The sequence below is a fragment of the Archocentrus centrarchus genome, chromosome 17, assembly GCF_007364275.1.
Source record: "Archocentrus centrarchus isolate MPI-CPG fArcCen1 chromosome 17, fArcCen1, whole genome shotgun sequence".
Classification (NCBI taxonomy): Eukaryota; Metazoa; Chordata; class Actinopteri; order Cichliformes; family Cichlidae; genus Archocentrus; species Archocentrus centrarchus.
In genome coordinates, this window is record NC_044362.1 from 18378663 (window position 1) to 18398074 (window position 19412).

Here is a 19412-nt window from a genome sequence, read left to right on the forward strand (position 1 = left end):
AAAGTCCAGTTCTACTTCTTATTGAGTTGTTAATATGCAATATTCACTTTGGCTTATTAGTTCTAGGACCGTCTGAATATAAGAGCTGGTGCTCAATCTGGTTTGTCGTTACATTTAAAAGGAAAACATAACCCAAACCTCAATTATGCTGATACATATCCAGAGCAAGAAGCAAATGCAGGATGAAAAATAAGAACTATAACGACGGATGGCCTTGCTAATGAAGGTGTCACTTAAATGCAGATGCAATATGTCTGTTAAATCCACCTTCTGAGACAGTTTTCATACAGACAGACTCAAGTATTCACAGGATTTGGGTGGATTACAGAAGCACCATGAAATCAAAGTAATATATACAATAATTTAAAGAAAAAAAGTGAGGAAAAAAGTGTCAAATACCTCTCTGTCTAGGCCTGCTGCCACTGTAATGATGCCTCCGGTTTTGTTGTTGATGGTGAACATATTGGAGGTTGGGCTCTCGGGATTCTGAGACAAGATCTTGTAACGTAGCATCCCATTAGCTGTTTTGGGGTCATCTTTGTCAACAGACGTTACTGTCATAACAAATGTTCCTACGGGACAGAATGTCAATATTTTCACGTCACTGCTCTAATTGGCAATCAAGAGACATTAGAAGTCCAGCGAATAAGCACTCAGCTGAACACTACTGGAATTATAGCTTTGCTGTCATATATCCATCCTTACTGTTCTTTTTCTTTAAAAGAAAAAAAAAAGCCAATCACTAGATGCAGTGGCCATCCCAGAGATGCCATTAATACTCTCTGATCTGCTAGCACTATGGCAGAGAACACACTTCACGTGGTTTTATTACCTGGCTTGGAACCCTCTGGAACAGTGCCATTCCATATCTGATGGGTGAACTCGGGTCTGTTGTCATTCATGTCGATCACATTGATCACAATATCAATAGGGTTTTCAACCTGGTTGCCGTTCAGGTCTACTGCGTGAGCTCTCAGCTGGAAGAAAAACACAAACACATCTGTACTGTAGCGATGTTTAAGCCAGGGATGTTTTCACACATGTAAACACTATACGGGGTCACACCACAAACCACTCACTCACTCACCTTCTCCTATTAAACTTTGTGATAATCAACCCCACAAGAACTGTTCTTATACCAACCCGTGAGAGGGATTCTACTCGTATAAAGGTAGCTCTGCATGTACAGCAAAAGATAAAGAATGACTATATTTATTCAAATGAAATGCCACATAGTCGACAACAGCACAAGACGCTGTTTAATGGATGTCTCAGGAGACAAATATATTCTGGTATAACTCATATCATATTTACCATATTTATAATTTGTCATATTTATACTGCTGCCGAACACGGGGGTCGCACTTGTTTTATAAGAACAAATCTGATTCACTGCATCTTTTTGCAATTCAAGTGCATTTTTTCCTACATAAAGTATGGTTCATGATTAACATAGGATTTAAACTGACTCATATATGAGCTGTCATATCTCTATTATTCAACCTTTTTTGGGGGGGAAGGGGATAGTAAATGCAGCATATTTTGAAATCTACAGTTTACTTTAAATCATATGCATTTCAATGTGAATTTTCCAGTGTAGTTGATAGGACTGGGACAAAATATCAACACAGGGCAGGGATAAATCACTGGCAGCTAATATAATTATTCTATTAGATACAAGCTCACTAAACAGATTAACTTATGACAGTTACTACTTCTTAGCTCGCTGCGATAATTCCTATCAAACCAATGAAGATGAAGTGAACGCGAGTTAAGTAACTTGTGATGAAGACAGTCACAGGGGGGAAATGGTGGATAGTGGAGGGAAGCAAAACGGAGGCAAATCAACTTAACTGACTCATTATTGCAAGGGAACTCTACAGACACCCTCAAACACACACACACACACACTTCTGCCTTTTGAGCTCAACTCTTCATTTTTTCTTTCAGGTCATGTGATGTATTGAGTACAGCAGAACTGTGATGCCACCATTATTGTGGGCAATGTATCATAATAGTCTTGTACCATTGAGTTACTCAGTGTTTCTTTTACCTAGTACTTGAATCGCAAAATAATCAGTGGTTGTACGTTACAGTGTCAATTGCAGACAGGAAATTACAGGAAATACAGCAGAACAGCTGACATACAGCTTAAACTGGAGCAGCATGGACATCTGTGAAAGTTTTTGTGAAAGCCTTTTGTGACCTTCCAAGGCCGCTTGATTAGACTACAATAGATGAATATGCTGAAGACTACAATTTCATTTAAACTACAACTTTGCTCATTTGAAGTCCATTTTAATTGAATGGAAAAATCACTAATGCAGCAGCTTTGCGGCCTGTCGTGATGCATGAAACACACACTCGATTCATTCAAAATCCTTGAAATTCTCAGACGGATAAGTCAGATTTCCTGGGAGACACCCCCCCCCCCCCCCCCCCCCCCCCCCGTCTTTATGGACTCAGAGATTGTTAAGGCTACATGTGACCCTTGAGCATATGCCAAATGGCAGGAATGTACAGCACTACCACACAGCACATTTCTCTTAATAATGCTGAGCGGAAAAGCCTTTTCAAATCACAAGGATATCACTGAAGGGGGCCTTTGTTTCTAACTATTTTACTTGACTCACATGGAAGCTGGAGATGTGCTCTCGATCAAGGGGCTTGTTGACGGACAGCTCTCCGGAAATTGGGTCGATGATGAAGATTCCAGTGGGAGGCTGGTCAGCACCGGGGCCTGTCACACTGTATCGCAGGGACCGGTTTTTATCATGGTCTGATCGGATCTGTTGGTATAAAGATTTGTTAATGATTGCGTCAAATCATTACTAGCTGATGTTTATATGATATTTATAGGATGTAATATAGAGACACACGATATAGGATTAATTACCCACTGTGTTTTGCATCTGAGATGCAAATTTAGAGTAGCAAATCTCTAGTATATGCCTAGAGTTGCAAAAGATTTCCAGTACTGATCACTGATTTCAACAGCAACCACAATATTGGTTTAAAAATAGGTTGCTGTGTGAATAAAATGGTACATATAATACATATAGTCCTATTGAAATTCTGTCTTGGCTGTCTATCTTGCTTGCCATGTAAGCTGAGACCCTCAGTGCCTACACTCTTGATCCATTCTGAGCAAACTGAGCATTTCCTCTTCCTGATATCACCAGCTAAAGCCAACAAACATCCCATCAAATGTGGCTGGATTAAAAATAAATCATACTTAAAGCATGTACAGTACTTAACACTCTGTAAGGAAGTAAGCTTAATATGCTGAAAGGAGCTACTTCTTAGCTGTCTCAAGCTTTCCTTATCCTCTGTCAGCCTCCCACACCTAGCCCTGACTAGAGAATTGGTGTAAATGAATTGGGTTGTGTCTGTCCTTGAGCCATGAAAAAAAAGAGTGTAATATCGCAGCAGTCAACCGAAGAGCAATTATGCTGGTGAGCACTTCAGATTTCTCCCCGCTTCTAAATAATGCCAGGTTATACTGGTACTGACTGCACCGTGCAACAAAAGATAAATAATACAGTGGGGGAAAAAAGCCCTAACCTTTAGCAAAGTGGTGTAAATATGAAGCATTTTGTTGAAGGCACAAGCATCCTGTCTATGACCCTCTGAGTGAAGGCCCAGGGTGAGGGCGAACCTACAAGGTTGTCATATAAAGCACAAGGCTTTTTTTTTTTTCCTTCTTTTGGTTTGGTCAGAAGTGTGTGTGTGTGTGTGTGTGTGTGGGGTATGTGCTTGTGTGAAGTACATTACCCGGACAAGCTCTTGTGGGAATGGGCCTCGTGAGTTCTCTGGGACATTGATTGGGGGGATGACCCAGTCTCTCTTCATGCGTTTCAGCTGGCTGTCCATGTTTCGCGGTGGAAATGCTATTTCCTTTAAAGCCTTGGACATGACTGGAGGGACAGCGGCTTCCTGCACCTGGCAAAACCAAAATGATTTAGTGATCACATCTATGCGGTCAAGTATGAGCACGTACATTTTTAGCCCTGCTAGCGGCAGGGCTCTGTGGGTGGTAAAGCTGATCCTTAGATTGGCGGACCACAGAATGAACTTTCTCAACATCTACTTCACATTTTGCAGTGGATTTTTGTACAATGTTTTTTTTTTTTTTTGGTTGCATTTTAGACTCCCAGTGACTCTGACTCTACCAACAGGCTGATGTTTGTGGTCTGAGCTATTATGTTTGTGCTCCCCTCAAAGTAAAATATGCATATATATATTTAATGATTCTTAAACTTTGGTCAGCTTTTGTCAAGACCTCCATTTGTGTATTTGCCATTTTTGTAATGTAATTACCTTTATGGGTCAAGCATTCATTAGCAAATACTAACATGGTGAGTTGAGAATATAAACACGGTAAAGAAGCACGCTATGAGTTTTGGTTTGCTTTAAATGGCAGGCGTCATCTTATGTCCTGATAAAATGCACCCACAGAGATAGAGCAGCTTCTATAATGGATCTGCCATCCTCCCTCGGCTGTAATGAATGAGATTTGAAACAAAGGAGGATGGTACCTGAAAGCCAGAGACTAAACACACAGATGGCTCAAATTGCCTATGCTGCTCCAGAGACTGAGCAGACTGAAGTACTGCCAGAGAAAGTTAAAATAACCTTGAACAAAACAAGGCAGGAAGGAAAACAGAAAAACAATATGCAAAATCCGTCAATGTCAATATATGATAGCTGGAATTTTACCGGAGCTGCCGTGTCCCTTGAAGTATCTCCCACATTGTTATTTTTTTCTAATTGTTGGAATGTTGACCAGTTCTGAGGTAGTCCTACAAACTACAAAGTTCCCTATGCAAACGCAAAAATTAATTACCACTTTCTCACCTTATAACATGACCCATATCCCACACTCCCCCTCCTCTAACATCTGGGGAGCTGTTGCAGAGCTCCCACTAATCATGTTTGAAATCCGATTATACTGCTTTCACACATTGGAAATGCAGAGAGGGAAGCAGACAGATAGTGAAGGAGCATGCTTCAGAAATATCTATTACCCTATTAAAATGGGTGTGAGTGAGAGCAGTAATTATTTGCAACTTGTGTCTGGAATGATGAATGGCATGGTGGGTTTGTTCAGCCCAACACGAATCTATCTCTGGTACGCTGGAGGTCTGTACCAATCCACACTCTGCGAACCCCTCTTCATCTTCTGACTAGGAGTCTACTTCAGAGTGCAGGAGAGTGTTTGGCTGAGTGATGGCCTGAGTGTTTGTGAGTGTGTGTAGAGAGGACTTCATATGTGTGTGTGTGTGTGTGTTCCCCTTTTAGGAGAAATCCTTCTTTTGGATATTGAAATATTTTCTCCTCACTGCTTGTGGTGGAGCTCAGGTTCTAATGGAGGTCAAGACAGTGGGCAAGTACACACTCACGTTAATGAGGATATTGTTTGGTTGTCATTGATTAAAAATGTTTCCCCAAGGCTGGAGCATTCATGGCACTAATAAAAAAAAAAATAAAAAAAAATTCAATCACTGATGTGATTAAGAGATGTGTGATGATTCATGACAATAATTGTGCTGGGGGAAGATAACATAGCCGCTCATGACCTCGTAAACGTGCAAGATATGGGAAAGTCAATCCCTGATTTCATTACAAGCAAATCAGGTCAAATCCAGCAGCTCTCAGCAGATACAGATCAGAGTTTTAGACACCGATAATAAAGTTAATCATTTGTATACACATGTAAAGGCCATTTGAGATTTAGACTTAACAATGCAAAAACTGAGAAAAGTCAATGTTTACCCGTTTATTTTAAAAATATATTTACCTATGACCAACCAACAACAGTGAGTAATGGTATCATTAAAATCACATATACCTGCAGGAGTCCCTATAGTAAATGATTGTCAGTGGCTAACGATGCTGTTTTGAAAAACCATGAAATCATTACCCACCGAGTTTAATTTCAGCCAAGCAGACTGCGCGCCTGTGCCTGCAGCACTGACAGTAACTACACAGAACCGTCGGTATTAACTCTAGACCCACACAAAATGGGATAACATCGATCTTGAGATCATCTGTATTGCTGAACATTTCAAAATGACTACTTGTTGGAATTTATTTAAGTCTAGTACTAGGATTAAAACTAGAACACTGGCCTTCAGAAAAGTGTTTTGCTTTTGGGGGGGTATTCATAGATTCACAAGAAAGCCAATAATCTAAAATCTTACTGCAATGACTACCCGCATATCCACTTAAAAGCTCACTTTTAGCCTTAGAGAAATGTTTAACTAGACTATAAAAGTTGAAAATAGCACTGATGTACAGTAGTGTGCAAAAGTCTTGAGCCACCTGCATTTCTTTAGATTTTGCTAGGTCTTCAGGAATAGTTCTCCAGAATTCTTGAAGGACATTCAAAGCTTGTCTTTGGATGCTGGCTGCCGTTTTTTCCATTCTCTGTTAAGATGATCCCACATTGCTTCAGTAATGTTGAGGTCCGTGCTCTGGGGACGCCAATCCATGATTGATAGTGTTCCATGGTGTGTTTTTCTACCCAGGTATGCTTTTACTGCATTAGCAGTATAATAAGGATCATTGACATGCTGAAAAATGAAGCCGCTGTCAATCACATGCTTTCCAGATGGTATTACATGGTCTATCAAAAACCTGATTGTACTTTTCCGAATTCATAATTCCATCAATTTTGACAAGATCCACAACCCCACTGGCTGAATTGCAGCCCAAAACCATGACAGAGCCTCCACTGTGTTTTACAGATGGCTGAAGACACTCACTGTTGTATCTCTCTCTCCTGACCTCCTCTGTACAAATTGATGATTATTTGAACCAAAAAATGCCAAATTTGGATTAAGCACTCCATGAAACCTCTTGCCACTAATTTTCAGTCCAGTTCTTGTGTAATTTGGCATACCTCAGCCTTTTCTCCTTGTTTAAGAATGGGCTCTTGACAGCCACCCTTCTACTGAGACCATTTCTGATGAGACAAACAGTATATAGATCACCTGAAGGGCCAGATGCATCTCTCAGATCCTGTGTCAGCGGGAATTTTTTCCCCCATTTCTTAAGGACATGACTTTCAGATACTGTTCATCTGCTGCAGATTTTTTTTAAAGGCCTGCTACTTCTTCTTTTGTCCTCCACTTGTCCAGTTTCCTCATATTTCTTAAGCACACACTGTGCACCATGCCAAGATATGGCAAGCTTTTGGCTAATAGCTCTTTGGGAATCACCCTGTTGATGCCAAAATAATATTTTATGTCTGTCACAAAGATTCAGCTAAAGAAATAGGAGCAAATTATGTGCTTTTGTGACAGGCTGCTAGTAACAAAGGGCCTAAAGATACAATTTAATATTGGTTCTTTGTTAAGTTGTCTGTTATGTGTAAACACAACACTAGTTCATTCCTTGAGTTAGGTGCCTTTTTTATGCTTGAATGAGTCATAGTTCAGTGTTAAGTGGCTTAAAAACCAAATAAATGGACTGAAAATGCATTAAAAAGCAGCCAATGACCAAATAAAAGTCTGAAAGCCTGGAGAACTATTGCTTAATACCACTTTAAAAAATCACAATTAAGTCTGGCTCCTTGAGCGTAAAGAAAGAAAGAAATGGGGACTGGCTCAAGACTTTTGCACAGCACTGTATCTGTGAGCGTTTGATCAAAGTCTGTGTGATTTTTTTCCCTGTAAATTTCAGCAGGCATTGTCTAATTCAGCACAGTCACTACTGTATACTGTATACCCACTGTCTTTCAGTTCAGCCGTCTACAGCAACATATATTTTTTTTAATATTTCCTGGTTCAAAGTCTGACAGATTGGACATGTGGAGCACTTTTTTTGTGCAATTCTTCTGATCCTCGGCCAACCACAATGTTCACATAAGAGCACATGGTCATTTGAACTAATTGCAGATGACTGCACAACACAGCCAGTGGAACAGTTAGAGCGGTACTCTACAGCTCAGACAGATGCTTCCCATCTTCTAAAGCACTGAAAGAGGTGTGTCCCCTCTTGGATGATAAGGCAATAACCTCACAATCACAAGGCATGCTCAGTGAAATCAACTTTATGGGGAGCTATTCGGCATCTGCTCTTGCTACCCACTGACCGTGTTGAGTGTATGTTTGTGCTCCTAGTAAATTGACACATTAACTTTTAATTAGCAAGCATCCATCCAGTCTTTCGGAACACCTGCTACAATTTAGGGAAGTAGTCAACTGTGAATGTGAAGTGCACCTAATAAGTGTAAGTTATTTGATGCAAGGGCAGAATTGACCATTCAACCTTTCTATGGCACTAACATCAATCAGACACTGAACAAACAAGTTAGAAGTTTTATAAAAGGGGTTGAGGAGTATTCACCTGCTGCCTGGGCATCAGCCTGACTTGGGCCACCCATTGCTGCTGAGTGGCGGTGTCACTAGCCGTGATCAGCAAAGGTGACTCAGGGAGCGTAGAGGGCTGAAGAGTCCTGACAGCATAAACGATTCCATCGGCCTCTATCCGAAAGTCAGATGGGCTGCTGCATTCAAACCGCACCAGAGCACCATGGCTACAGCTGACAAACCTCACTGCAAGAGACAGAGACAAATAGATTTGAGTTCAAAATTAGTTTCACAGTAAAAACCCACAAAATAATGAAAAAATAGCTAGGGATATAGACAAAGGAGAAGGAAGTCAGGCAGCCAGACAGAAGGTCTGCAAAGGTTTTCTGATTCTCCTTCTCGCTCATACATTATTCACTTCAAGCTGTGCCCCAAAGGTATTGCTCAAAACAGGTGCAGCGGAGGAGAAAGATGGAAGGAGAAAAAAATAACTAAAGAAAAAAAAAAGACGAAGCATGCCCCTTAAGGGCTATTAATGAAAATCCCCAAAACCCAAAACAATACATTAAAATCAGATGTGTAAATTAGACTAGTCTAAAGGCTTCCCTGTGTTTAAGAAACTATGCAGTGAGTGTATAAACATGGTTTATTCTGCTAGTTAAATCCTATTTTATTTCCAACAAAGGCCATTGCATGCAGCATTGTCCCAGATGACACACAGGGATGCCTTCTGTGGATGACTAAGATCCTCAGATCCTCGAAAGACAGGTGTGTGTGTGTGTGTGTGTGTGTGTGTGTGTGTGTGTGTGTGTGTGTGTGTGTGTGTGTGTGAGTGAGTATTTATTTCATAGGCAAGTTCACAAAAAACACACCGAGGCATCAGACAGGTGGAGTTTCGAGTCCCACAGGTGCCTCAGTGGCAGTGGTACAACATCGGTTCATGTTACAAGTGAGTGACAGAACAGCGCAGCCTATGTTGCGCGCGTGTGTGCGCACGCACGCACGCACGCACACACACACACACACACACACACATACACTTCAACAGCCATGAGCTTCATTGTGTGATCTCTTTGTGTGTGGAGATGTTTTCCTGTTAACCCTAAGCCCCCACCCCCAAAACCACATATATAATTTGTATGGTGGCTCTGCTGATACCGCTTTGAATTATTAAAGCAGATGTGGAATAACTTAACAAAAAGCCTTGCAGGTGGGTGCCTAATCTTCCTTTGTGCTGGATCCCTGGGGACTTGCTGATGTCTTCAGAGCATCATCTGCTCTTGGAGAGCACTGAGTTCCTCTGGGTTTTGAGAATGCAGTAGACTAGCTTGGGGTCTACTGGAAATCCCCACAAGCACACCACATCTTACAACTATTAAATCTCTTGGTGATGACAGAAGAGAGAGGAAAAGAGAGAGAGAATTAATCAATGAGGTTGCCCAAGGAAAGTTTGACAATTGGCATGCAGTGTAATCACGTATTCATTCTTCCAAATGGGAAGAGCATGTCTTTTGCAAGGGCCACGCTCTGCATTCCATTATATTCATGCTCAAAATTAAAAGACTGACAAAAGAAGAAAGAAGCACAACAAACTTAATTTTTTTTTTAACCTTGAAGAATTGCGATTCATCATCATTCAATAATTGCTTAACAGACCACAGGGTGAATCCACTACAGGAGATCCAGCACTTCCAATACTAAAGAGAAGACACCATCTTTTTCTTCACACTGGAAAACATTCTATATTGACCTTCCCCTTTCGGGTTCAATTACCCTTGACCAATAATTTATTTTTTCTTGCTGAATCTGACAAAGCTGACATCAGATAGATGACCTTCTCCCTCTGAAGGTTTTGCCTTAAAGACAGGTGTGTGTAAATTCCAGGCAATCACCATCCAGCCCCAAGTCAGCAGATGCTCAGAGGTGGAATACAGAGTAGGAGGCTGTCAAAAAAAAAAATCTTACAAAACTGAAGGCAGTCAAAAGATTCAAAAAGCTTCACAATGTTAAGGTAGGTAAGGTCTCACACTACTCTGACCGAAGTGTTCGGATTAACAATTATATGATGCTTTTCTGCAAATGTTAGCATTGTTGATAACCTTAGTAGATTATTCAGTTACTTGTTAGCTAGCTACTTGCATTGTTGTAACTAATTAGTTAATGAGTTGCAATTGCGTGGGGAAAAAAAGGTTCATGATTATTAAAACATGTTAATTATTAAAGCAAACTCTGCAACATTTTTGTCTGCATTCTCTCAGCTGTACTGCATGTCCAGTTCCTCCATCCTCACAGCACTGAGGGACATTCCAGCCAGGATGTTGTCAATAAGTAGGATCAAAGTATAAGAATGGCATGTCTAACCTTAATACAGCAGCTAATGGACAACAAATGCCTGTCTCTCCTAACTAGCTTCTTTCCAAAAACATTACTTACAGCTTATGGACCCACTTGTTTTCTATAATTTCATCCATCACTAAATATATCTGGGTGTTGCTCATGCTCTCAACTTACAGGCTTATACTATATATTGCCTCCTATTTTCCATGTTCTGCCCTACTGGCACTTTTAACAATGCATCTTTTGTGAATGCGTGTAGACATGCACTTGACAGCAGCATTCCCCAATGAGTTTTTTTAGCCCAAGCCTCTTCTTGAGCTGAGCTACAGCTCCTTAACATTGCCTGAAATTTGGCCATCAGGACACCTCTGAGAGGGCCTTCAACAGTCAGGCCCCACAGCAATTGCTACAAAAACTCCCAGCAGGCACAACCATTTCCAATGATAATGAATGTGAATGTCCTGCATGTGTCTATTCATTTATCAGGCTTGCTCTGGTGGCTTATAAAACCAGAAAAATGTGTAGTGTGACACTACTGCTTATCTATAGCTAGATGTGTTGGCTCCCTAAGGTACTGGGTGAAAAGAGGCCTTGGTTGCCACACCCTATCACACATGTCATCATGGGCACAACGATGAAGGCTCGAATTGGACAGAAATGCCGATGCAGCATAGGGGGGACTGGGGATTGGGGTTAAAAAAGATGGGGGAGAGGGAGGGAGGGAGAGAGAGAGAGAGAGAGAGAGAGATTGGGAAACAGGCATGTCAGCAGAAAGGCCTCTCTGACTAATGCCCTCCACCGGGCCCCAAAATTACCTCCGACTCAATGATCCTATTCACAGCTTAGATGCCACCCCTCCTCTTGCCTGACAACACAAAAACCCCGACTAACCTCTCCATAGTGCAAGAGTGCCTCTCTATTGTCTGTTGAATCACGTGATAACTCCAACTCAGACAGACACAAATAGTTGGAGAGAGAAGTGGGGGAGGCTGGGAGATGCATTTAATTTCAAACACAGAATGTGAACACCGTGACTTCACGGAAGCAAAGAATATGTTCAGCAATCTCATCTTTTTATGTCAGCCTGCCAAATACATCGGCTGCAAGTGAGCAGACTGAATGTCCCATCTAATGTGCTATAAATGTGACAAGATTGAAACCGCTCATTTGAGATCATATCAATATGCCATCATTCATTTTATGGGAAGTGAGGTCACTGACAGTTGAGAAATACTCAGCGTTGGTGTGGCATACTGAAGAAAATGCCTCAGTGGCAACCCCTCTGACCCAGCACTGGTAAATTTGTACCTCTGACAAAACGCATTCTTCACTAATGAATGTGACCAGGTTTAGGACAGTGGCCCGCACCAGCATTTAAACAATGCAATATGAAGCAAAGGCTTCCACTGAATGTGCTGTGAAAGACATCCATGCCAACGCCACTGTTTATAAGATCCTGTTAAGCCCCGCTGGAGCTCGCACTCTGGTACTTCAATTCAAACTGCTGTGATATGAAATTCTAATCCCGCCCAAAACTGGGGAGAAGACACCAAATTATGGTCAGCATTTTCTTTTCTAACAGTCATCAGACTTCGTGATCAAACACGAAAATATCGAGGGTATTCTGTAACCGTCCCATAATTGCATAAACTGCACAAAAGCACAATACATTAATGTAACAGAAAGATTGTTTGCTTTGTGTAAATGTTTAGGCATGTGGTGTATATATATATATATAGTATTTTTTGTGTCTCTAATGCTATTATTATGAATGTATATTCTACGCCTTCAAGGCTGGTAAGCAAACAAACACCACTGAGCTTTTATGCATCCTAATACGGCTGTTTTCATGTACTTAGACCTGTTGATACCAACATATCGCTATCTAGATATGTATTTTATAGATCACAAACAATGATGGCTATTTTGGAAGTTTGTAATGTAATCTATCAAGATATAACTGTGTGCCTGAGAAAAAAAAATATTTCTGGTAATAAACAACTTGCTCATTAAATTAGAGGCTAAATATTGATTTATTCAAAGAAGCTGAAAGGCAGATAGGAGCCAGTGGTATATTTGTTTTGTTGTTTTTTTCAAAAACAGGATATTCTTCAGAGAAACTAACATGTAGCTCAAGCTTGAATCTGGGAATGATGATACTGCCTTGTGCCAGACTAAGCCCTTGAAGGCGTTTTACTAATGCATTGCACTTCAAACGCGCAAAGCATTCCATGCATTTATAGCCAGGCCTAAAATATGTAAGGGATTTGCATGAAAAAAAAAACTGCAGTGTTTATTCTCTGTTCAGTGTCTCCAGCAATTAGGAAAACTAAAGAGGAATTGCATCAGAGCATAAACACATTTAACAAGCATCTGGCTCATTTTCCAGGCTTGATTGCAGTGACCATTCCCCTAGTATTTGGTTTGTGAGGTCTATGCATATGGTTGGAGATAATTTTTTTTCTTCCTAAAATTGCCACTTCAATTAGAGAATTATGAAGAGGCTCTCAAAATACACACTGATACTACCTTCCTTTATCACATACACATACACATTAGTGTCCACAATGACTGAGAAACGTAATATACAGTACAAGCCTGCTTAATCTTGAACACTGAGGTTTTTAAGCTCCCTTGATCTAGCAATCTGGCCCTTAGGAAAAGGGAACAAATTTAATTTGTTTTGATGTACTTTCTTCCCCCTTTTTTTAACACTTGCATTAATATCACATTTGCACATTTGGTCACTTTTTTTTCCTCCTATGGTTTAGCAATCCCATTTGGAAACTACTGTGAAAAAAACTACTCACCAGGACAAGAATCACCTCCTTTTTCTCAGGAGACTTGAAGCTTCTGCCTAGCCCTTATGGGTACAGTGGTTATATTCCTTGAGCCACAAGGAAATATTACTCTTCTCTATGGGCTGCCCAGTGTGAACACATTAACTGCATGCCTGAAAGATACCCAGCGAGTTCAGAGTAGGCTAAAAAGCTAACCAAATGCAACCAACCACTTCCTAAAATGATCTTATTCCAGCAAAAGCCAAAAAAAAAAAAAAAAAAAAAAAAAGGGGGGGGGGGGGGGGGGGGGTTGAAAAGAAAAATGTGCAATGGCAAATTTCTTTGGAATAAGTAATAATTAGCCTTTGAAAACAAGCAATCTCACTGGGTTAGTAGTGAAAGGGGGCGAGCTGAGGAACATCACAATTATGTACAGGCCTTTGTTGTTAAATGAAATGATCCTGTGTTTTCCAGTACAGTGACAGTCGAGCATTGTGTGGATTAGCTTGTCACTAAACCCAAGAACTGATAAGGCTAAGCTACATCTTTCTGCAGTTATCAGTGCATAGCTTCTGGGAGTTATTGAGAGAAGCAGCTTGATACTCGGGCTTCAGTATGCCATCAGACTGGCCACATTACCAACGTGTCAATTACACCTACTCGTCATGATCCTTCCAAGTAAAGCTCTGTGACTCCAATGCAAATGCTTCATTGTTAAAAGTGTTACATTGATATGTTGGTAAATAGAACTACTAAAATGACAATGACTGTATGCGAAAAGAAAAAAACAAACAAAACCTTCCTGTGTGTGTTTCACAGTTTGCTTCTTCTTCCAGTTCAAAGAAAAATAACTGATACTTTTGGATAAAATAAACTTATAATTATGTACACTATGATAGGGCTAAATGGTAGGTGAATGACCATGTATTAAGGCCATAGCCTCCCGTCTCTGATTCAACCTTCTACAACGCCCAGTTGCAGAACCTCTCAGATTTAAACCAAAGTTGGTGTTGGAACATCATGCATGTAATAGCTAATCCTTGACCTTACTGCGTCCTCTTGGCATTTTTTTATTCATCTCCACAACTTAATTCACCTTATCAGTACTAACAAAAGTTACTTTTTTCAACCAACAAAGGCTTTGATGGTGAACAACAAAGAAAAAAAAGGGGAAAGGGGTTAAAAAAAAAAAAAGATAATAATTGGGTTGAGGTTAGAGACCTGAGGTGGACTGAGACACTGAGATACGTTTTTGGAAATCAAATTGTGAATAATAAGCCGAAAAACCCATTTCAGGTGTTCACATGCATTAGCTTTTATTGTTTCTCTATTACAGAGGTCATTCTCTGGTGACCATATACTGCAGTAATACACATTCTAGGAAATGCTCCACTGCACTCCGCATCTATCACTACTATGCCAATGTGTTGCTACAGCGCTGCTGCGTCGCAGGCTTTTTCAGCTGAACAGAAAGTTAATGCATCCCCAAGGCTCCGGTTGGGTGAGATATAACCATAAATATTAAACATCAGATATTGATTGCTTTCATTTATGTATCTGCTCCTATGAACTAAGTAAGAGCTACAAAAAAAAAAAACTTAAGGTGAGAAAACCTTATGCGTTTCATCAGCTTTACTTAATTTTAGATTCGTGTTACAACTCTGACAGACACATTAAGACACAATACTGTTAAACCTATTACTCAATAAGTTAAAAGAGTCAGTGGTATGCAGGTTAATTCGGAGGTTAACATTCAAAAGGCAAAAGTATAAAAGTAAAGCCGTATATTACTGTATCAGCTTATCATTATGAGCCCCCATGTCTCAGGTTTCAAGCTGAGCTGTTATTTTCTGAAGAGGCTGATCACGAGGGCCAGGCACTAAAACTGCCTTAGTGCAGCCTGTAATGTGACATTATTAGAGTCTTTTGATCTCAAAGGCACAGACTCAAAGCTATTTAATTCTTCCCCTTGATCATTCATGTCAAAACACCATCATAAAAATCAAAGAGACAAAAAAGGTAGCAGTGGCCAGTGACGAGATAACCTCTGCTGGCATGTTCGGGGGTTTTGAAAGACTTTTTAATCACACCAACAGACTGGTTCTGTCTCTGTTTGTTGCTGAGAGAGGAAACAAAGAAATCCGCCATTTATCTACAGCATTAAAACCACAGACAGGAGACAACAATGCAGTGCTTTGCATCGAATTGAATGAACTAAGAACTTGATAAGTAAGAAATCTTCACGTTTGTTAAATATCACACTGAATATAATGCAAGGGGAGTTAAAAGATAGACAGGACCTTTAGTGGGAGACAACAATACACACAGTTAATTAAAACTGAAAAAGTTAATTAAAACTTTGATTTGGACTGGACAGAGGTTCAAATGAGTGTTCAAGACAGAGCTATTTCCCAGCAGATTGACCACACAGGAAGCTATTTGTACGTTATCAATTTTGATAAGATTACCACAGTTGTTTATAGAATAGAATGCCTTTATTGTCATTATACAGGATGTACAATGAGATAGGAGGGCCACTTCTGTTCAGTGCCATGCAATAGAAAATCAAATTCTCTAAAATAAAAAATAAAAATATTATTAGAATGGGATTAAATTCTCACAAATTGCCTAACAGACATGCTCTCCATTCAGTTATCCTAAAGAAACCTGAATGTGTGATCTTTCATTCCTGAGCTAGAACTATCAATTTTATCAGTATTATCAGCAGGTTGAGGTCATTGGCCAATCTTACCTGTTTGCCAATCTGTCGGTATCAGCAATAAGTTGAAAATTAAAAAAGTAAAAAAAAAAAAAAGATATGGAAGAAACTACAGTGGTCCTTAGAGATCAAATGCCCTGCAACTTAAGAAAACACAAGGAAATAGAAACACAAAGGAAGTTGAATAAAACAGAACAGAAGCAGAAAAAAAACTCCAAAATTTTACAGAAGGCAATGAAAGTGTTTCTGGGGGAGACAATAATATGATGGAACAGCTGCAGAAGTGAAAGGACTGCAAAGGACTGCACACTTAAAAGAAGTGGAGGATTCTTCAGTGTTGTGATAGAGAAAATTGCATGATTCATATAACACTGTAGACACGTTTGCCATTAGCCGTTTACAGTTAGCTTGTCGCTTCTGCAGCTGTTCTGTCACATTATTGTTTCCCCAGAAACATTTCCATTCGGTTTTGCGTCTTTCTTTTTTTGTGAGCTTTTCCAGCATTTTTTTTTTCTATTTCCGTTGTATTTTATTCAACTTCTATTGTGTTTTGTGTGCTTTCGTAGTGTTTTTCTATTTGCTGGTGCTTTCTTAAGTTGCAGTGTGTTTAACCTCTCAGGACAACCATAAGAAACACCCTTCAGCCATGTTATGAGTGCAGATGTTGCACAGTTTTTCCACTAGACGGCACTCTGCAACTCTCCTGATGGCAACTCGTGTTTGGAAAGCCATAAACACAACAACCAGTTGATGGGCAATACAGATATTTGGTGATTTAAAAATACAATATTCTGATATATTGGCAGATATATTGTATTTTTAAATCACCAAATATCTGTATTGCCCTTAAAAATCTTTTACAGTAGAGGCTTTAGTACAGGGGTAGGAACAGAAAGTGGGACTCTTGTGGAAGGCCACACAAATAAGCTTATAAAGAGATCAAATTAATATTAAGCAGAATTGAGTTCAGCTTATTGGTGCGGACCTCCACAACAGTCCCAGTTTCTCATGTGGCCCCTTGGGAAAATGAACTGCCCACCCGTGCTCTAAAATGAGCAGTTTTCGGTAAAAGCTGCTATTGGCAATCTTACTAGGTGGAAGTATGGTGTAGTAACAAAATTTGATGCATGCAACACTTGATGCAGAACTACTACCCAGCCTTACACACAAGTAAAATGTTGCACACATATCATGGCTGTCTCCATAACTGTCAAAGGTATGTCTAAGTGGACATTACCACAAAAGTAACCAATGCCTGAAAGACCCAAATACTGCCACTTAAATAATGTGACGGAGCCAAAAACATTACTTACCCCATGTCTCCAAAGAGCATGACAAAATATGAATAATATTACGGTTCAGAAGCAGTACTTCCCATCTGTCGGTTGAGTCATAATTGCACATTTACAAGTGAGTGGAAGTCAAGCAGACTTTTAAAGTGGGTGGGAAAAAAAAGCAACATCCTGTATACTAGGAAAGAAAAAAACAAGAGTAGAAAAAAAGCACAAGGCATAGTATGAAGCCAGGTTTATTTCTGTGTGCACACCACACATACAAAGGAATTTTATTTCTTTCACCTTCTTTCAGAATTTTTTTTTTCCCCCCTCTGGATGCCTTTTCGTGCTTGACTAATCTCAAGCACAAATGCCATCCTAAAGTCAAACTGATGTTTCTTTTTTTGGCTTTGCTGCTCTTGTAAGGACAGAATAGGACATTTAGGATTTTTTTTTTTTTTTTTTTTGAGTACATCAAGTTTGAGTGCCTCCAAAATATTTACAGAAATGTCCCTCACAGTTCAGCATAAGCAATATCAACTCTGGTACACGAACCATGTCTGAATATAAATGACATGCCTTTATTTGAACAATTTTGTGAGAAATGATGACTTAATACTAATCAACAAAAAAAAAAAGTGATAGCTAGCAAAAAAATGCAGTTTATACAACTTCTCTCCCTGCACAGGGAATAAGACCTGTGCCTACTTTGCATAACTCTGTTGTCAATCAAACCCATGCAAATGACTAGCTCAGGTAAAGACTGTTACAGTCCACTGCATCCAATTACAAACCTAACCATACACACAAACATGTCATTTTTGTTTCTTTTCTTTTTTTTTTGCCTTTTCTCCTTAAGACACACACAAAAAAAAAAATTCACGCCCGGTAGCTCTCGCATATACAGTTTCCCTTTATCCCTGTGCATGCTCACAACAGTACAATCTGAAGGATTTTATACAACAGAGGGTCTGTAAATGGAGGGATGAGATTCACTTACCTGCAGAATATCATGTCAAATAAAAGCTGTAGAAAAAAAAATGCGTGGGGATATGGGACCAGTTCTGGGGCCATTGTGTCATGTACAGTGCAGTCACAAGTTCCTGCTGAGTTTTTGAGAACAAAGCTAATGGGATCCCTGCTTCTTTGCCTTTTGCTGTGTAGAAGTGAGGGCACAGGGAGAAACAAGGAGGATGCATGTGAATCCACTCTGGCTGGGAAACAAAGCAGCAGACAAAGGAAGATGAGGCTGACAGCCTCTGGAGTAGACTATTGTATTGTAAGATCGTGGCTGCTTCTGCATCTCTCTCGAAGAAAGAAAGATGAATTACTGAGTCATGAACACAGGGAGAAAAAAAAAAAGAAAAACTATGTACATGCAGCAATATAAACTGTAAAAATTATGTCTTAATCTGTTGAAATGTTGCTATAGGGATGGAATGTGGGTTTTCAATTTCAAAGCAATAATATTAGAGGAGGGGGGGGGAATGCTTTTGCCAAAGAGGCCACAAGGACATTTAAATGCTTCTCTTTCAAGCTAAACAAAGCAAATGAGTCATCGTGGTAGGCAGACCATTACAGTGACAGCTACCAACCATTATCCTCATTTTACTCACTTGCCCTATGCCACACACCATGACACACTTGGAAATCTCTTTCTCTCTCTCCGAGACCCTTTCATATGAGCAAAACAAACCAATGTGATTTCAAAAAAAAAAAATCTCAGCACTGTAGAGCTGGCAGGTTCAGAATTCACCATATTCTGAAATGCCGGGTAGAAGAGACAATGTAAAAACAAGATTCATTGTCAAAACAATGACAGGAAGAAAAAAAAAATACATTCTTCAAAGAGAGGGATTAGGGCAGCTGCCAATATACAGTGCGTGTGCATTTGCCATTGGTACACTTAAATCAATACGTATCAAATTCTGCTTGAAACACAATTAGCCCATGTTTAAAGAAAAAGACGGAAAATACACAGAAGCAC

General features: G+C 39.9%; 1 protein-coding gene across 2 annotated transcripts in view; it reads right to left on the reverse strand.

Annotated features, from left to right (window-relative positions):
- The window catches only part of cdh2 (cadherin 2, type 1, N-cadherin (neuronal)), a 63034-nt gene that overhangs the window by 16934 nt on the left and 26688 nt on the right, over positions 1-19412 (reverse strand). For both annotated transcript variants that reach the window (XM_030751626.1, XM_030751625.1), the window contains exons 3-7: positions 8353-8561; positions 3775-3942; positions 2634-2789; positions 833-977; positions 400-572 (exon numbers count right to left, since the gene is read on the reverse strand). In XM_030751626.1, coding sequence (XP_030607486.1) covers positions 400-572; positions 833-977; positions 2634-2789; positions 3775-3942; positions 8353-8561 — 851 coding nt within the window. The remainder of the gene's footprint in view (positions 1-399; positions 573-832; positions 978-2633; positions 2790-3774; positions 3943-8352; positions 8562-19412) is intronic.